Source organism: Eschrichtius robustus, chromosome 4, assembly GCF_028021215.1.
Source record: "Eschrichtius robustus isolate mEscRob2 chromosome 4, mEscRob2.pri, whole genome shotgun sequence".
NCBI lineage: Eukaryota > Metazoa > Chordata > Mammalia > Artiodactyla > Eschrichtiidae > Eschrichtius > Eschrichtius robustus.
In genome coordinates, this window is record NC_090827.1 from 135,946,968 (window position 1) to 135,967,773 (window position 20,806).

General features: G+C 35.0%; 1 protein-coding gene across 1 annotated transcript in view; it reads left to right on the forward strand.

Moving 5' to 3' along the window:
• FAT4 (FAT atypical cadherin 4) overlaps positions 1 to 20,806 on the forward strand; it is a 184,216-nt gene that overhangs the window by 141,506 nt on the left and 21,904 nt on the right. Inside the window, exons 9-11 of the mRNA XM_068543414.1 lie at positions 1,750 to 6,099; positions 15,506 to 15,610; positions 19,733 to 20,040. Of these exons, the coding sequence (XP_068399515.1) occupies positions 1,750 to 6,099; positions 15,506 to 15,610; positions 19,733 to 20,040 (4,763 nt within the window). The remainder of the gene's footprint in view (positions 1 to 1,749; positions 6,100 to 15,505; positions 15,611 to 19,732; positions 20,041 to 20,806) is intronic.

Here is a 20,806-nt window from a genome sequence, read left to right on the forward strand (position 1 = left end):
CCTGAGATGTAATTTGTGTGTTCCTTGATTGCAGGGACATTATCTCTTTTACCATGCCATATCCGAGCACCTGAAACATTATCTGGGAAGTAACAGGCCTTCAACTGTATTTCTTAGTAGAAAATAAATATTTTATTCAGTGCTTCATAGATAAGTTTTCAAAAGGTTTAATGAAGGAATCCTTCTAGTTAATTATTACTGTAAATATTTTACTCTAGTTTTGATGAGTGAAGTTTTTCTTCTGTTAGTATGAGTATGAAGCCGTTAATGAACCACTTTCGTATTGACAATATGTATTTATCTTTCTGCATCTCTTTTACATTTAGTTTGGTTTTGTTTGTTTCTTTGCAAGGAATGGCCTACTCTCTTAGGCACTACACAAATCATCTGCCATTGGTAATTTTTGAAATGAATTTTGAAACAGGAAAGTATACAAATAAAGGCCATAATTAATTTTCCTTGCTTTAAGATATTTTTAATTAGAAAAACAAAAAAACGGATGCAGGATTTCTCCTCTAGTGATCTTTGAGCTTCTATTCACTTGAGAAGGTATAATTGATACCAATTGCAAGTATAAAATCCATAAATTATTGTGCCAAATTTCTATCAAAAGGAAATGTCAATAGTGAAGTCATAAATCCCTGATGACGGCCTTCAGCTGAAATGATGCTGGCAGGCATGATTCTAATCACACCCAATGTGTGGTGATGCAATATAACATCTCCTGTACAAAGTGAGTAAGGCTTAAGCATTTTTTTCCTCATTAGACATATTATAATTAATCAGAATCACTGGCCTTTTTTAAATTAGAGACTTTTCACTTGTGTCACAAACTCTTCTGTTACGGGTAGGAGTGCAGGTTTGGGAAAGGTTTCTGAATAAGATTATCGAAAACATGTCCTTACGGCAGCTTTTCAGCGTATCTCCTCTACAATCTGTCCAACTGGCCCTCATCCCAAGCATTGACTTTTGGAATCCAAATTGAGTCCATTCTCCCTCAGTTCTTATTTCTTACTACTTTATAATTGTTTATATATATGTGTGTGTGTGTGTGTGTACTTTATAATTGTTCATATATGTGTGTGTGTGTAATTTATAATTGTTCATATACGTGTGTGTGTGTGTAATTTATAATTGTTATACATATAATGTATGCACACATACATATATACACTTCATCTCCGTATGAGAATGGTTCACAGATAAAAGAATTTTGCTGTAAAACAGTGGGTATAAGGAATCAACAGTAATTTTTTAAACATATTATTTTTGTTGACATGATTACATAAAAGGTAATTCAACAATATTTTAAGACATAATAGAGCAATTATTTTTTTTCCCCATTGGGCATAAAAATAGTTCTTAGCAGAACTCCTGTATTATTGTGTTTGTTGGAAGTTCTGTTGTTTACAGATTTTTCTCCTAGGAACTATAATTTGGAAGGATTAGCTGTTGCTCTTCCCTGTGCTTCTAGCAGAGGCACACTGAAAATTATTAAATTCAATAGACTGTATGGGTTTTAGGTAGATAATGGCAGGTCAGTTCCTGAAGACTACTGTTCGATTTGACTGGGGAACTTCAGAGACAATATAAGAGGTACTGTTCTCCCCTAGTAATCATGGGGAAATAAAGTTATGTCAGGTAGCAATATAGTGTTTTATATATAGTTTTAATATAGTGTTTTAACTTACTATCAAATGTTTTATTGGGGTTCCATGAGATTATAACTGCACACTCCCTCTTTTATAGGTTCCTTCGTCTTTGCGGTTACTGTCACAGATGCTGATTTTGGACCCAATTCTGAACTACATTATTCTCTTTCGGGTAGAAACTCTGAAAAATTTCACATTGACCCACTGAGAGGAGCTATTATGGCAGCTGGACCACTAAATGGCACTTCAGAAGTGACGTTTTCTGTACATGTAAAAGATGGTGGCTCATTTCCAAAGACAGATTCTACAACAGTGACTGTTCGATTTGTGAACAAAGTAGATTTCCCTAAAGTCAGAGCCAAAGAACAAACTTTCGTGTTTCCTGAAAACCAACCAGTAGGCACTCTTGTCACTACCATAACGGGGTCCTCCTTGAGAGGAGAACCTTTGTCCTATTATATTGCAAGTGGGAATCTTGGCAACACATTTCAGACTGATCAGTTATCAGGGCAGGTGTCCATTAGTCAACCTCTGGATTTTGAAAAGATACAAAAATATGTTGTATGGATAGAAGCCAGAGATGGAGGTTTCCCTCCTTTCTCCTCTTATGAGAAACTTGACATAACAGTATTAGATGTCAATGATAATTCCCCAGTTTTTAAGGAAGATCCATTTGTATCTGAAATATTGGAAAATCTTTCTCCTCGAAAAATACTTACTGTTTCTGCAGTGGACAAGGATAGTGGACCCAATGGACAGTTAGACTATGAAATTGTTAATGGCAACAGAGAACATAGTTTCAGTATCAATCATGCTACTGGTGAAATTAGAAGCATTCGACCTTTAGACCGGGAAAAAATATCTCAGTATGTGCTTACCATAAAGTCCTCAGACAAAGGCTCCCCTTCTCAGAGTACCTCAGTAAAAGTCATCATTAACATTTTAGATGAAAATGATAATGCCCCTAGGTTTTCCCAAATATTCAGTGCCCACGTTCCTGAAAATTCCCCATTAGGGTACACAGTTACACGTGTCACAACTTCTGATGAAGATATTGGTGTAAATGCAATTAGTAGATATTCTATAATGGACACAAGTCTTCCATTTACGATTAATCCCAGCACTGGGGATATCGTAATTAGTAGACCTTTAAATAGAGAAGACACAGACCGTTACAGAATCCGAGTTTCTGCCCACGATTCTGGATGGACTGTAAGTACAGATGTCACGATATTTGTGACAGATGTCAATGACAACGCTCCAAGATTTAGCAGACCATCCTATTACTTAGATTTTCCTGAACTTACTGAAATTGGCTCCAGAGTGACTCAGGTATCTGCAACAGACCCTGATGAGGGATCAAACGGACAAGTGTTCTATTTTATAAAATCTCAGTCAGAGTACTTCAGGATTAATGCCACCACAGGAGAGATTTTCAATAAACAGGTCTTAATATACCAAAACGTCAGTGGCTTCAGTAACGTGAACATCAACAGACATAGTTTTATAGTGACGTCTTCAGATCGAGGTAATCCTGCATTACTTAGTGAGACGACAGTTACCATCAACACGGTGGACAGTAATGACAACGCACCACGATTTCTTAAACCTGCATATTTTACTCCAGTCACCAAACATGTTAAAATTGGTACAAAGTTAATCAAAGTTACTGCAGTAGATGAGAAAGATTTTGGATTGAATTCTGAAGTGGAGTATTTCATTTCGAATGAACATCATTTGGGAAAATTTAAGTTAGACAATAATACGGGGTGGATTTCAGTAGCAGCTCCCCTGATATCTGACTTGAATCAAAACTTTTTGATCACTGTCACCGCGAAGGATAAGGGAAACCCTCCACTTTCATCCCAAGCCACTGTTCACATAATTGTCACCGAGGAAAACTACCACACCCCTGAATTCTCTCAAAGCCACATGAGTGCAACCATCCCTGAAAGCCATAGTATTGGGGCCATTGTCAGAACCGTTTCTGCAAGAGATAGAGACACGGCTATGAATGGCTTGATTAAGTACAGTATTTCCTCAGGAAATGAAGAAGGCATCTTTGCAATCAATTCCTCCACAGGTGTATTAACACTAGCCAAAGCTCTTGATTATGAGCTATGCCAGAAACACGGAATGACTATTAGTGCTACAGATGGAGGCTGGGTTGCAAGGACTGGTTACTGCAGTGTGACTGTAGATGTGATTGACGTGAATGACAATTCTCCAGTGTTCCTCCCTGATGAATATTTCCCCGCTGTTTTGGAAAATGCCCCCAGTGGGACGACAGTTATCCACCTAAATGCAACGGATGCCGACTCTGGAACCAATGCTGTGACTGCGTATACTGTACAGTCATCTGACAGTGACCTCTTTGTCATTGACCCCAACACGGGGGTCATCACCACTCAAGGCTTCTTGGATTTTGAAACCAAGCAGAGCTACCACCTTACTGTGAAAGCTTTCAATGTCCCCGATGAAGAAAGGTGCAGTTTTGCCACTGTTAATATACAGTTAAAAGGGACAAATGAATATGTGCCTCGTTTTGTTTCCAAACTTTACTATTTTGAAATCTCAGAAGCAGCTCCTGAAGGTACTATTGTTGGAGAAGTGTTTGCCAGTGACCGTGATTTGGGCACTGATGGGGAAGTACACTATTTGATTTTTGGTGACAGTAGAAAGAAGGGTTTCCAGATCAACAAGAAGACTGGACAAATTTATGTTTCTGGACTTCTTGATAGGGAAAAAGAAGAAAGGGTGTCTTTGAAGGTACTGGCCAAGAATTTTGGCAGCATTAGGGGTGCAGACATCGACGAGGTCACTGTAAATGTCACTGTGCTTGATGCCAATGACCCACCCGTTTTTAGTCTAAACATCTACAGTGTTCAGATCAGTGAAGGGGTCCCAACGGGAACACATGTGACCTTTGTCAGTGCCTTCGACTCAGACTCTGTTCCCAGCTGGAGTAGGTTTTCCTATTTTATTGGATCAGGGAATGAAAATGGTGCCTTTTCCATTAATCCACAGACAGGACAGATCACCGTTACTGCAGAATTAGATCGAGAAACCCTACCCATGTATAATCTCACGGTTTTAGCTGTGGATTCAGGGACCCCCTCAGCTACAGGAAGTGCCTCCTTATTAGTCACCCTGGAAGATATAAATGATAACGGGCCTATGCTGACCATCAGTGAGGGAGAAGTTATGGAAAACAAACGCCCAGGAACTCTGGTGATGACCCTTCAGTCCACGGATCCTGACCTCCCTCCAAATCAAGGCCCCTTTACCTATTACTTGCTGAGCACGGGTCCTGCCACCAGCTATTTTAGTCTGAACACTGCTGGAGTTCTGAGCACGACTAGAGAGATTGACAGAGAGCAAATTGCAGACTTCTATCTGTCTGTGGTCACTAGGGACTCCGGTGTTCCTCAGATGTCTTCCACAGGAACCGTGCATATCACAGTGATAGACCAAAATGACAACCCTTCACAGTCTCGGACGGTGGAGATATTTGTTAATTATTATGGCAACTTGTTTCCTGGTGGGATTTTAGGCTCCGTGAAGCCACAGGATCCCGATGTGTTAGACACCTTCCACTGCTCCCTGACTTCGGGAGTTACGAGCCTCTTCAGTATTCCGAGGGGCACTTGCAATCTGAGTTCCCAGCCAAGGTCCACAGACGGCACGTTTGACCTGACTGTCCTCAGCAACGATGGCGTCCACAGCACGGTCACGAGCAATATCCGAGTTTTCTTCACTGGATTTTCCAACACGACAGTGGATAACAGCATCCTGCTGCGTCTCAGCGTACCAAGTGTAAAGGACTTCTTGACGAACCACTACCTTCATTTCTTACGCATTGCCAGTTCACAGCTGACTGGCCTCGGGACCGCTGTGCAGCTGTATGGGGCCTATGAAGGGAACAATAGAACATTTCTTTTGGCAGCTGTGAAGCGAAGCCATAATCAGTATGTGAATCCCAGTGGTGTAGCCACCTTCTTTGAAAGCATCAAAGAGATCCTCTTCCGGCAGAGTGGAGTGAAGGTAGAATCTGTAGATCACGACTCCTGTGCTCCCGGCCCATGTCAGAACGGAGGCAGCTGTGTAAGGAGACTGGCCGTGAGCTTCGAATTAAAGAGCCATGAGAGCCTTCCGGTCATCATCGTGGCAAATGAACCTTTGCAGCCTTTCTTATGCAAGTGTCTGCCAGGCTATGCTGGCAGCTGGTGTGAAATAGACATAGACGAATGCCTTCCGTCCCCTTGCCACAATGGTGGGACCTGTCACAATTTAGTGGGGGGATTTTCATGCAGCTGCCCAGATGGCTTCACTGGCAGGGCCTGTGAGAGAGATATCAACGAGTGCCTGCCTAGTCCCTGCAAGAACAGTGCCGTCTGCCAGAACTTTCCAGGAGGCTTCAACTGTGTTTGCAAAACTGGATACACAGGTATGACAATGTTTGGCTTTTTTTTCCCACCAAGACTTTAGCCATATCAAGTATAATAGAAAGTCATGAACTTTGTCATTTTCAAATGATTTTCCCTGAAGAATAGGCAGAATCACAGCAAATGCTTTAAGCATTTACTATTGGCCAGACACTGTTCTAAGCACTTTATCTGTATTTATTTCACTTACTTCTCACAAGAAACCTACGAGATAGGGATAATGATTTTCCAGGTTTTACAGAGGAGGAAGATGATGTAGAGAGAAGTTGAGTTGGTTTTCTAAGGTGACCCGGTTGATTTGTTGTAGAGTCGGGATGTGAGCTTACACAGTTCATTCCAGAGGTTAAGTTCTTGTCTTGGACAAGAGCAAAAAGAGCATCTTAGCTTCAAAAAAGTGTTCTAAAGTTAAAGGACATGGTATAGTTAAAGTATAAGACCTGGACTCTTTTATGTTCTAAATATAGTTCTCAATTATTGTTGTTGGTTCCTTCATTTTATCATGATCATTTTTATGATTGTTTATCATAATTATCATTAGGATTATTGAAATTTGACCCACACTGTGAGGAGAATGAAGCAAGAGCTGTGATTTAGATTGAGATTAAAATGCCTTGTTATTTGTAGTAGTCGCTTAGAAAACATCATAGGCCTATTTCTAAGGTAACTGAGCCACAATGTACCTTGACATTTTAGAAACATATTGAGCAAATTTGTTTGACTAGTCTTTGGCATCCTAATAGGACATGATGTATGTTTATAAATATATCTCTGTTTCTATCCCTATCTATCTATCTATCACCTATTTATTTATTAGCTGATCTGTAGTTAGTACACCTTCAAATGTGTATAAATTTGTGCTATTGATAAGTCTGAGGAGAGACAATTTCTCTGCTGTAATTTGCACAGTATACATTTTTAGAGCATATATATTACATTGGGTTGCCCTGTAGTGTTTATGAACACAATTTAAAGTGTAGTGAAATAGGTAAAACCAGGATATATTTTTAAAGATGTGGTAGATGTTTTGCAGAATACTATTTTAAAAGAAGTTTTTCAGAAAATGTATTTGGATATCATATTTTAAAATGATGCCCATCATGTGTATACTTATAGTTTTATATTTGGAGAATTGAATTGCTTGGTGATGATATAAAGCAAGTTTGAATAAGCCAAAGCAGATCTCATAACCTTTGCCTTCTACAAAATACTGTCCTTGAAATGTAAAGAAAAAAGGGGCAGCAAACATATGAATGAAAGAATCAAGGGATTTGACAGAACTTGATTTAGCTATAGCTTTTGAGAAGTCACCTTAGCTTGCTGACCTTCAACTCCCCCATCTGTACAATGCGAATAATCATACTTACTTATCTTTTAGGGTTGTTATAATGAGTAAAAATAATGTTTTTAAAACACCTAGAACAGAGCCCAGCTTTCAATAAGTAGCAATGCTGATTAGTAGTGTTAGTAGTAGTGTTAGTATAATGGTAGATGTAGAGGTATGCCATAGGATTTCTATAAAGACAAGCCTCAGTGGCAAAAGGCAAGTCTGAGTCTTACCAGAGTTGTACTCGTAGGATCATGAATAACAGGCTTACATACATGTTATGAGTTCAGGGTTTCGAGAAAACCTTCCTCACTCTTTCGCACCCTTCTCACCCCCCCAACGCCCCCCCCCCATTACTTCCTCTGTTGGGAATTCAACAATAAAGATTACTTATTTGTCCGATTTTAGTATAATACACTGATTCACACTTAGAGTGAGTTTACGCTTAGTTCTGGAATGAAGAAAGTGTGACTGCTTTGGGTAGTAGATGGGGAAGAGGGAAAGTGTGTTAGCAAGGCACCCTATGCTGATCTCAGCATAAATGTTACTGCATGAAGGGACACAGAGCTAGCCCTTTCACTTCACTTCTCTGTAGTTTGTTTCTTTATTTGTTTCATTTTATTTAAACATACACAGCATCCTTTTCTAAATGTAGTTGTTGAAACTTTTAAGCATACTCTTCTTTCATCATGAAATATTAATAACATTTATCGGGTGACTGTTTAAAACACTGCTTAAAGCTCCTTGCATCACAGACATTGTTATTCACTTATTTATTCAGTTCTTCTCACAGCTCTATTAAATGAATATTTTTATCATTCCCATTTAAAAACAAAACAATTTGGATCTGAGAGGGATTGGAGATGAAATAACTTGCCTCCAGCATGGCACAGAAAGTGATCTGAGTTTTGACTCTAAGCTTTACTCCGGAGCCTCTGCTGTTTATATGCCTGTCACGTCTCATCACACTTTGATCTGCACTTGCTAGAGAGTATTGCTAGTGGGCCTGTGATATCTTCTAAGAATTTTTTTCCATGATTCTACTTAAACCGCACAAAAAGCCTACGAGACAGGTATTGGAATGCTCAAACTGGATAAGAGTGAAGGTCAGGAAAATTCACCCATAACCTCAGCAATAAAGACATTGCAGGTATTTCCAGAAACCACTGCTAATCATCACTGCAGTGTTGCAGTGAGTGATTCCCAGGAGAACAGTCCCTGCTTTGCTTTCACCCTTCAGATATCATTCAACTCTCACCCACTGGCAGAAGCTAAACCTGAGTCCTGCTGGGAGGGAGTCTGGAAATGTGATAGTTTTCCAACTTGCAGTCCCTGCAATACAGTAAGATGGAATGGAGCTGAGCGTCAGCAGAGAATATCTGACGTAGAAAGATCCTCCTATTACTTCTATTTTATGTTGTAGGAAGCTGAGCCTACACTCTGGTGACTCTAGGCCCAGAGCTGCCAAAAACGAGATCATAACCTCTTTCTCTAAGGAACATCATTTGAAGTAATGTATTAATTTTACATGCGGTCCCTCCTCAGAGCTCACTTTAGTCCCTGTTTGCATAAGTAGAGATAATCCAATTGATCAGGAATGATATAAGCAAACATATAACTGAATGCTTCATATAAATCTTACATTTTTAAATTAATGTTATTCTTTGTTTCCAAACTCTATATGCAAAGTCCATCCAGTAAAACTAGCAGATAATTAAATTCTGATAGTTTTATTTCTTTGCTTTGTTTTGCAGAAAACAGTATATGAAAAACCATGCTGACAAATTGTTAACCCACACACTAAATTAGGAATGCATTGTTTAAATGTCTGTAAATGTTTAATGTTCTTTGGAAAGGTAATCCCTCAAGTATCATTTTGAGTTACTTTTTTCCAGCTAGTCTTTACCAGGTAACCTGACTCAGGAAGGTGGAGCTAATGCACCAAAACATCTTAAAGAACCAATCAGAGCTAATAAGTCATAAGACAAAATTCATAGTTAATCACAAGTGTGCCTCACAGAATGAATTTTTAAATATTCATTCTGGCTAGATTTTACTTCTGTTAACATTAAGTATTAGTTCCTTAGTGAAGCCTTCTTCAAAGTCTGTATGTATTGTATTCAGATTTTTTTGGATCATCAGAATTATTTCAAAGCACCTATATTTTATACTCTATTTACTATTGTGGACTTTCACTGCATTTTTTTTCAGTGATTTTTAAAGTCGGTGGCATTACAAATTGGAGCTGTGAAAGTATATAAACTTTCTGATTAAAATAATTCTCAGCCGCTGCCCCCCCATCACACACACACACACACACACACACACATGCACACACACACACACTACTGAATATTTCATGTGAAGCTAGAGATTGTGCTAAAGATTAGATGAGTGTTTATGAATTGATGCAAGTTGAGAGGCTTTATCCTAAGAATACCCCACAGAGAGTGGTTAAATATTAGCTCAACAGGGAATCTTTGTGGAGAACATCCTGTAAGGATGCAAGTAGAAAAATGAAAATTATGGAATGATTACAACAAAAAGATATGAAGAGATATAGTTATTATCATATTGCTACCATATTCCTGATATATTTATTTTTTTAAGTTTATTTTCAAGTTTGTGGCTATAGGGTCACATAATAAATATGGAATAAGAATATTTTTTATTTAATGACTTTAGAGAAAACTAATTTGCTTGTATAACTTGTATTTTGGGTGGGTTTTTCTTAGTTACTAGAAAAAGAACCAAAAAGAGATTGAGAAAGAAAATACTGAGACTTCATTTTCCTTTATAATCACTTCATGTTTCACTGTTAAGAACATTTTCCTATAATTTAATTTTATATTAATAGCACTAAATGAAGCTTTGATTAGCTATATGTAGAGTATATTAGAAAAGATGAATAAATTTTAATATAGTCTAGAACATGTGAAAAATTAATGTCTAGATTTTCACAAAGTTTAGTAGTATAAGAAATTGCATCAACTGTCAATGTGCCCCAGTAAACTGAAAGAAAATATCTTCCATATTATTCGTGCCTCAGAAGTTCAGGGAACCCTGGAGGAAAACATCAGCCTAACAACTACAAATCTAATATTTCTTTTCCTATACGAATGAAAATTCCTTGCGTTTAATAGAACACTAATTAGAAAGCACAATTATATAGTCAGTAACCACACAGCATCTGTCTTCCTGCTCCCAGGTTTTCTGTTTGCAGTACACCCTGCATTAAATCCTTCAGAGTAATGAATGGTGTTATAAAGGGCAGCATGTATATGGAACTTATTTCTAAATCCTGGTCTCTCATAACAGAATTAGTTCATAGCACCTTTAACCTTGCCTGTTCACTTTCACACATCTGGATGCATTTTAGGTGTGCTATTTGTAGTAACGCCAGGAGTGTATTCCCACAAGGAGAAGTTTTCCTGTGCTCTCTAGTAAGTCCCAGTATTTCAGGGGAGGATGAGATTTGTCCATTCATCACTTTTATGTCACTTGACAGTATAAAAAGGCCCGTAAAGTTATTTACAGGTTGTGCATAGTAATTTTACCAAGAAACTTGGCAAACATTTGCTTTCACGAAGATGGGAGTTGTAACTAAGAGTCATTCTTTTAAAATCACAGCAGTCATATATTAATGTTGTCAATGATCATGTGACCAGGAAACCAAAGAATATAAACAAATTTTATTTCCAAGAGTGGAATTACACAGTTTGCCTCAAATGATACATTAACTTATTAAAGCATTAATAACAGGTTCTAGTAGCTTAAAAGCTTCTTATTTCTGTGGAAAATAAGCGTGTATTTGTAAGCTTATCGTAGCTATTATGTGTATCGTTATATATAATCATTTGTAGTCTCATTGAGATCGTATTTGTGTGTGTTTTAAAATACGAAGGTAAGACCGTTTTTTTTTTTTTTTTTTCTTTTTGGTTTTATTACTAGCAACCCTTATTTAAGCATAATATTTTTGCTTTGTTTCCATGTGAAAAACCATAATGCTAATTGATCAGGATATTTAGATGAGCTATCTTCATAGTGCCTTTCATTTACATAGCATGCAAAAAACAGCTACTTTCTATTAAAATAATAAAAAAGCCTATAAGCATAAACATTCAGAATATATAGCGTGTATGTATTATGGAATTATATTTGCTAATAAAATAATCAATTTAGATATCAAATGAACTTTGTTAGTTCCACATGGTCTTCCTTCTCCTCTGTGTAAAAACACAAGAGATTCAAAAGTATTACTTGTGGTGATCTAACATATATATGATCTAAGATATTAAATTGAAGCCTACACAAACTATGGGATATCAGAAATCATCATATCCCCATAGGGTGGCTGAATTTAACAGGCAAGAATAAATTTAGCACAATTATACCTAACTTAACATTAAAATGTGCTATTGCAATGAGTGAAACTTGAATATATATCCTTGTCGAAAAGATCATAGATGATCACATCAGATTCAATTTATGTTCAACACTTCATCACACCTTCTGCCCCAGAACATGAAGACACATGCTAAATTTCTCCTGTAAGTTTAAACTGTAATCTTGAAAAGTCTGGATTTACCTTGGCCTCCTATTATGCATTCACTTTCATCTTTAAGAATTCCCATTCTCCATGTGCTAGGAGCTTACACTTCCAAAAGCACATCTCTTTCTATTTATAATAAATAATGTATATCAACACCATTAATTGATGAATGTCAAAGCAATGAGATCACTTTATTCCTCTAAACAGCTGCTCTGACAGTTAACATATCTTAATAGAAAAAGGCTCCTTGAGTTCAGGAAACATAAATGCCTTTCTGTGTGCAAGCCCTATCAGCATACTTCCAAGCCTCAAGGCACTGACAAATATTGTTAATTGACTTGCAGCATTAATTAAGTTAATGATGCAAAATTTTGTTTCACGGTGCTCCAACACATCAGATTGTTTGTAGCAGAAGCATGTTAGAGTAATTCAAACTGCTGCATTCTCTGATAATCATTATGCCATTAACATAGATGTATGCAGAACAATACAGAATTTGTTGCTGACTTCTAACTGGGTAATAGAGCATAAACTTTCCAAACCCTAGAAACACGCATTTAAAGGCTTTTTGATTCTAAGTAAAATTATGACATCTTTCCCTCACATGTAAGAAAAAATGTTCTTTTAATAATAACTTAAATTGCAACATTGAGTTTTCAAACTGTATCTTGGAATCTAGTACGGCAACCTCTTTGAAATTTACTAATTGTAAAATAAAAATATTACTCAACAAATGGAGTACGCAAACTAAAGTTTTGAATGGTAAATAATTTACATACTCTAACAACAACAAATAAGACTATTTTACCCAAACTCAACAGTAAATTCATTTGCGTAACCCCTAGAAAATTCATTTCTTAAATTTTTGACAAATATGAAGATAAAACTCAGGCTTAAAATAGAATGTCAAATGAAAGATTGAATTTTCTTTCTCCTTAAAAGAAGTTCATTCTCAAACTAATATTTTCTCAGTTTGTAGCTGCTTCTATTTATGTAGTCAGTGTATGTTTTAACACATGAGTAAGTCGTATTTCTTTTTGGATTTCTTTCCACCTCTTGCTTTGGACTAACTGAAATAGCTCATAGTTTGTGTTTGAATTAAATTCAGATGTCTGTGTTAAAATCTTATTTTGTAAGGGGTAAATAAAATAACCATTTTATATAATTATTTTTAAAAAAATCCTAAATTTCTTTGTTGTTATTGCTGTAGAAACCAAGACTCAAGGTGGTCTTTTCCAACAAGATTCAAAAAAGTAGAGAGTGGAGATTTACAGGATCAGTGATTGGGGTTTTTATAGTCATACATTGTTCTTGGAGAGCACATATGTCCAAAAAGTTGAGTAAGTGTACATGACCACACCCGCTAAGCTGATTAGCCTTTGTTCCCCATTTCCAGTCTTCAAGAAGTGAAGTTTGTGATTTTGTAACCTACGTATATGATGTGTTCACAACATGAAGGTTATACTGACCATACCTGTAAAGAATATTAGTCTATATCCTTAATGCATGCTACTTTTAACACAACTCTAAAAGAAATTTTCAAAAAAAGAAAGGAAAAGAAGAAAATAAAACCTTACTTAGTACAACGGCACATGTGAAAATTATGCATAATCTTACAGTGGAAAAAATGGAAGGACTGGGATGTGACTTTCCTGATACTAGGTAAATAATCAATAGTATAGTCAATAGGTCTTATTTCATTCTCTATTGAGCGGTATCAGTATTGTATTAAGGGGGGAAAAGTACACTTCTCTAGAACAACCTGTCACAAATCCAGTTAGAAAACACCAGACAAGAGAGCTCTCCATGGCACAGCATCTCTCTGGTGTGATAGTTTGTATGGGCTTAGAATAAATTTGTCCTGCGTGTTTCTCCAGTATGACTCATTGCTAAAGTACTTAAAACTTAATTTCTGTGCTTCTAGATTGTTAACTTGTTTATTTTCACTATTTCCCCTTAGAATAGAAAGGTATTCTGAAATTGTACTGTTTTGCCTTGTAAGGAGATTCCCAATTTTATTTATAAAGGAAAAAAATTTTGTGTTTATGACCCTATGATGTAGAGAATCATGTTCAGTTAGCAGAGTCATGAGATCTGACTCACACTTATAATTTCAAACAAACCAGCAAGAGTGGCTACAACATCAAGCCACAAAAGCAGAACTAAATTAAACAAAAACTTTGACTGTGTTTCAAGCATAGTTATTATGATGAAATGGGTTATCTATGCACAACATGGTCTAGTTGTGCAGATAAAACTTACGCCCTTTCATGAGACATTGAATAAAGGCATTAGTGCAGTCATGCTGGGAAGTAGGTAATAGCTTTACAGAAATAAACTCTCCCTCCTGTCAATGAATGGAAATTAAGAACTCTAAGAAATGTCTTAATTTCTTAGGAAATTAAGAAATATCATTATTTCCTCAAATTAGAAAACTAAAAACTATTCTAACAAATATGTTAAATTATTACACTATTTATTATAGAACAGTGATATTAGAACAAAGTTACATTTGCATAAAAACCACACAACATCACAACGATAACAAAACACAGATGAGACTGGCCTTATACCCTAAGTTTTGCCTACTAAGTGATTAATTATTCAATTATAGCTGTCTGAAACCTGGATATGGGAACAGAGTTACAATGGTCTGTACCATAGTTTTATAATTTCTTAGGCAAGAGATTACCCTCCAAAGGCTTCTTCTCCGCCATCTGTGAAATATGTTTTCTGTTGTGTGGATCAATTTCCCCCACTAAAGTGGAGACACCATGTAAAGACACTTGTCTGCTTTTTAACTGTCAGACCTTCATCTTCTAGCATGCCTGGCCCATAATAGGCACTCAGTCAATATTAACAGATTCAATGAACAAGATGATGTATGAGAAGTCTTTATACACTGAAATATAGGCAGGGTAGGTATTATTGGTTTAGAAGAAAGACAGAGAATACATAATCTGTAGTCAAGAATAAATTTTCATAAGTATTTGAAAATGTGTTTGATGTGTCTTTTTATTTCCTATTCTACTTTACAACAGGTAAGTCAAAGTTAAGGAATATTTCTTGAGAGTGAAAGGATTGTAATTTGGCAAATAAGCTAAATGAGATTCATTATTACCTTTGAGAAATCTGAGCTAAGGAAATCTCGATGGCGAAAATTATACTGCAGAAGTTTCAACTCTCCAGTTATAATACATGAAAAAATTGGCATCGACAAGAGAAAATAAATTCAGTGAAAACATTTAAATATGTTCACCATTTGTGATTTCCCTGAAAACAGTAGTTCCTTCCAAGATGATTATGTAAATTACTTCCTAAATATTATAATGCATAACTTCACAATAGGACAACTGAATAAGACTTTGAACTCGGATATAATATTCCTACGTCCTCATGTCAAGTAAAATGTTCTTGTACTTCTTTTCTACAAAGATAGGCTCTCTCAGGATAGACTATTACATATGGTCATGCAGTAATGGTGTTAATATATTTATGTAAGGGTTTTTTTAATGAGTTTGATGCTTTTCAGGGAAAATGTGTGAATCTCCAGTCAATTACTGTGAATGCAACCCCTGCTTTAATGGTGGTTCCTGTCAAAGTGGTGTGGAGTCATACTACTGCCATTGTCCATTTGGTGAGCAAAACTTAGTGGTTGATATAAAATATCAATCTATTTTGGTGCACAGTTTAGCAATTTTGTTTTATTGTATCTTGGAGTGACTAAGAAAATGTTAGTCATTTTACACAAGAGATTTTAGCAAAATAAAATCTCAAAGGCTTAATATTTTCTAAGTTAATTATGGAAATTCCTTTGAATATATTGTTTTGATCATTACTAGAAAATAATCAACCAAAGATAATTAAATTTGATGTTGTCTCCTCAGGACATTTCCTCTCAAAAACTTGCGTATGCCTTTTTTTAACCTAGAACCTATCAAATGAAAAATCCTTTAAGAGCTATTTGACATCACTTTCTACTAAAATCTTTAAGACTAGTCAAAGCGTTTTTGTTTTGTTTTGCTTTTGCTTCTTTACTTTTGTTTTTTTTGCATTAATTCAACCACTTCCGTTAGAAGGATTTGGTAACTTGACGTGCAGTTTTCATATAGGCTTTGTAGATAGTGTCAAAATTAAAATAATCAAAATTCAGAATGATGTGTTCTGTTAAGGAAGAAAATTGTTAAAAGAATTTTTTCATATGCATGCATATTTATTCATCATAGTGGAATGAATTAAAAGATTCCTTCCAGGTCTCACCCAAATGTTACCCTACACTGGGACAGCCAAGAACTATGAGAACAGCTTTGCAGGAAGCTTTTATTTTAACTTGGTTTGTTTCATAGGTTGGTGATTATTCCATTTATTTAAAAGCTGCTTTACTCCACCATATAGTATTCGTCTCCAGAGGCCCTGCAGTAGTTAGAGACTCTGTCATTCTCCATAAGCAAGAGAGGAGAAGGATTTTTTTCTAGTCTTTCCTTGAATATATTTATTACAGTGCTACATGGACCTGAAAAGTGAATCTCAATGTATAGTAGAGAATAGAACTTAAAAAGAATTTCAGGTTTCTAGTAACCAGTAAATGTAACATTAATTCATTTTCAAGTAATTCTATGACTATCTAGTTTTGTTTTTCTAAAGCACAATATCAAAAGAATGATAAAGAAAAACAGAATGTAAAAATATCTAATTGTGAGCCTTGTATTTTAGCAATGGTTCTGAGGCCCAGAAATTGAGGGCTTTGTCTACAGTCAAACAGAGAAAACAAAACAAAACAACCCCAAAATGATATATTGACTAAAACACAATTTTATTTTCAGTCCAGGATGATATTCACAGTACCTCTCTTTTTTAAAACTTCTTCAGATTCTCACCAACAATACCCTCGAAGCAGTAAAAGGTAGATCAAGGTCGAAATAACCACAATGTTAGATCTCCTAAAACGTCTTTCTTTCAATTATCTCTGTTTTTTTTAACTTTTTATTTTATATTGGAGTATAGTTGATTAACAATGTGGTGTTAGTTTCAGGTGTACAGCAAAGTGATTCAGTTATACATATACATGTATCTACTCTTTTTTCAAATTCCTTTCCCATTTAGGTTGTTACATTATATTGAGCAGAGTTCCCTGTGCTATACAGTAGGTCCTTGGTTATCCATTTTAAATAAAGGGTGCTGCTTTCGACCGATAACCACAATCAAGTTTCATGGTTTTAACTTGTGTTTTGGAAGGAAAGATAAGGGGATTGGAGTGGAAAGTGGAAAAATTATTTTCAAGTGAATGAACCAAAAGTTTTTACATTTTTAGAGATTCTTTTGCATTCCATTTGTACATATGAGGATTTAAGATAGATAATTGATAACAAATAAGAGCAAATTGTTGCAGCATTGTAGGTGATACAACAGTGATTGCCTGTTGGATGGAAGTGTTTTGGTGTCCAAATAAACCTTCTCCTCACCATACCAGAGATCCTCAGGGGTGGGGGACTAGCACAATAACATAAATTAAAATAGAGACAGATCACATGTAGCCGGCGGAGCGCATTTACCCCCCTATTCTTTCCAGTGGCAAAGGCAAAAAAACATTATTTAAACTTAGACATTGTTAGTTGGGAACAGAAGCCTTAAAAAGAAAACAAAACAGAACAAAAAACCTTGAAACAATACAGATATGAGAAAAGAGAGATAGAATTAAAAGGAAAAAGTATTGTCCTTTACAAATTGAATGTGGGTGAAACATACAAATAAATGGCAGATGGAATGCCTCAGGCAAATAGCTGGAGGTAGTTACACATGCATCCTATAACAGAACATCTTAGCTATAATTCTGAAGTTGGAAAAACTTTTACACCATTTCCCTTCTCATCAGTGAAAGATTTGCTGTTTTGGACTAATTTTTTTTTTAATTTTTAGATATTTTTCAGCTTATGTTTTATAAAAAACATAAAGTGCTTAAGACTTTATAAAGAAAAACCTGTATAGCTATAACTTTATATATGTGTATAACTTCATACACACACACAAAATATTTCTTATTAAAGTAATTTAAATAATTTCTTTTAACCTTTATGTAGATTTATTTCATGGCATTCTATTTGGAAGACAGTTTTGAAATCCTCATTAAAATTATTTCAAAGACAAAAATTTATATTTCTCTAGAAACAATAACAAAAACCCTTAGAAAGATAATATATTCTATAAAAATATTATCATTTTTGAAAGTACAGTGTCAATTTAAATAAAATGTAGAACATATTTCCAGTATATACTTTCTACATATATTTATATTCAAATTTTAAATATATTTTCATAGATTTATTAAAATTTAATCATAAGAGACCTGAGGGAACACACAGTAAAAATTTCTCTCTAATAATGTGTTTCATTTGTATGCTTTATTTTTCCTTTCTATTTAACTTTGATTACTCTTTCTGCATATATAAATAATATATATAATAAAATATGTTTAATATAAACTTGAAAATTTATTATATATAAATATGTTTTATATAAAATATAAATACTATATGATAGATATATTTATGATATATAAACATATGCTGTATATAATATATATGATATATAATACATATAATTCCTATAATTTCTTTATCTTTTTGTTAACTTTATTTAATGATTAAAAAGAAATCATATAGATTTCCTACTCAGTTATAATGAATATTATCTAAGACTTTACAGAAAAAGGAAAGATAAATGACACAAGGAAATTCTAGGCCATTTTAATTTAAAGAACATTTGGATATAAAATGTGGTGTAGTCAAAACAACTAGACAATCAGTAGATCTGGCCTCAAATTTTGGCTCTGTCTCCCATGGTTCTATGACATTGGACAAGTTTTAAGTATTCTGTAAAATGATGACATTGGTTTCTTCTAGCAGAACAATTCCCTGCATCTAAATTTAATGCATTTACATGAGATGTACAGCCAAAATGAAGGAATGAAACCTTTGCAAGTTAATAAGAATTATGATGTGTTGGCATGGGTTAATTTTCTGATTATTTGCTACAGCCTACTAATATTTGTGGGAAAAGAATTTTGGCATAGAATTGTAACATCAGTAAAACTCACTTTTCAAGTTTGAAAAAGAACCAGCACAAACAAGTGGGAATGCTAGATTTCAGAAAAACAGAAAGCAGTTTCAAAGTAGCTGCTGTAAATCATACCCAAAGAGGGTATAAAACAAGAAAGAGATGAAAACTTAAGACAGTTATTTTCTTCGCTAAAGGCAGTATATTCCTTTCCTTAATTTTGTGACTTAAAAATACCACAAGCACAGGGACTGATTTTTTTAGGTCAAAACAAAATTTACCATCCTTAATTGAATTAAAATTGTTTTCAGGAATTGTTTATTATGAAGGAAATAACTTGGTTGAAAACTACAGCATATTAAACTTTAAAAAGATTGACAAACTCACGTTGAAAGCTTTCCAGAAAAGAAACCTCTTAAGACCTACTCCATTCTACTAATTCTAATTTTTTAAAATGAGGCATAGTTAGGTATGTTTCCATATTGGCCAAAGAAAAATAATTACACCAGTTTATCATTTCTTATATGCTTTAGAGATCATCACTTTTTTTTCTATTTCAAATAAATTTAGACAGTATTCTTTGGAGAGTAATAAAAAGTTGTTTAAAACGTGACATTATTGTAACTTAAAAATATTTTAATCAAAGTCATTTAATAAAACTTTACTTGAACGTGATGTGTCAGTTTGTCAATTTTCTCATTTACAGGTGTCTTTGGAAAACACTGCGAGCTGAACAGTTATGGATTTGAGGAGTTATCATACATGGAATTTCCCAGCTTGGACCCCAATAACAACTATATTTATGTCAAATTTGCAACTATTAAAAGTCATGCTTTATTGCTTTACAACTATGACAACCAGACAGGGGACCGGGCTGAGTTTTTGGCCCTTGAAATTGCTGAAGAAAGACTAAGGTTCTCTTATAACTTAGGCAGTGGTACCTATAAACTCACCACCATGAAGAAGGTGTCAGATGGACATTTTCATACTGTGATTGCCCGGAGGGCAGGAATGGTAAGATATTCATTCCACATTAAAACTTGTTTTATTGGATATCCAGTCAATCAGGCTGGAAACTTGAAAAGTTAAAGCATGAATTGTGGTGCAAATTGAGCTCAGTTATATGTATTCATTATTTGTCCAATTTTGTTATGAACTACAGCAGCAAATGGGTAACATTCTTCTTTTGCTCATGACAGCGTTGTTTGTCTCAAAAACAACTCACCTCAAAAACAAAAAGGGAACAAAGGAAAGAAAATACCCTAGTGCATAAACATTCCATTTTATACATTTCTTATATTGAACACATTTTTAAGGTTGTGTCAGAACAGTATTTAAAATGGCTCCTTTGCTTTTCTAAGTATCCTTGACCAAATTGAAGAAACGACTTGAAAACAAACAGGGAAAACTTTTCTACAAATAAATTACTGGTAAAAGATGATACTTAACACAGATTTCCATATAGTAGGTAATAATCCTTATTATACCAGCACTTCAGTATACTGTCATCTGTGAGGTCTATGACATGAAATTGTGTTAGGATGAAATATTGGTTTTTGACTATTAAAGTATTCTCAAAATTATAACTCAGTAATATCCAAGATTTCCATATTATATTCCATTTCATTATATGGCTCTCATAACAAGCAGGGTACATATTTAGCACTTGTGTTCATTAAACAAGTATTTTTCTTTATAAAGGGAAATGCGTCATATCTTTTCCAAGTTAATGTTTGAAAACATTTGACACAGAATAATAGAATGGAAGGATTTATTTATT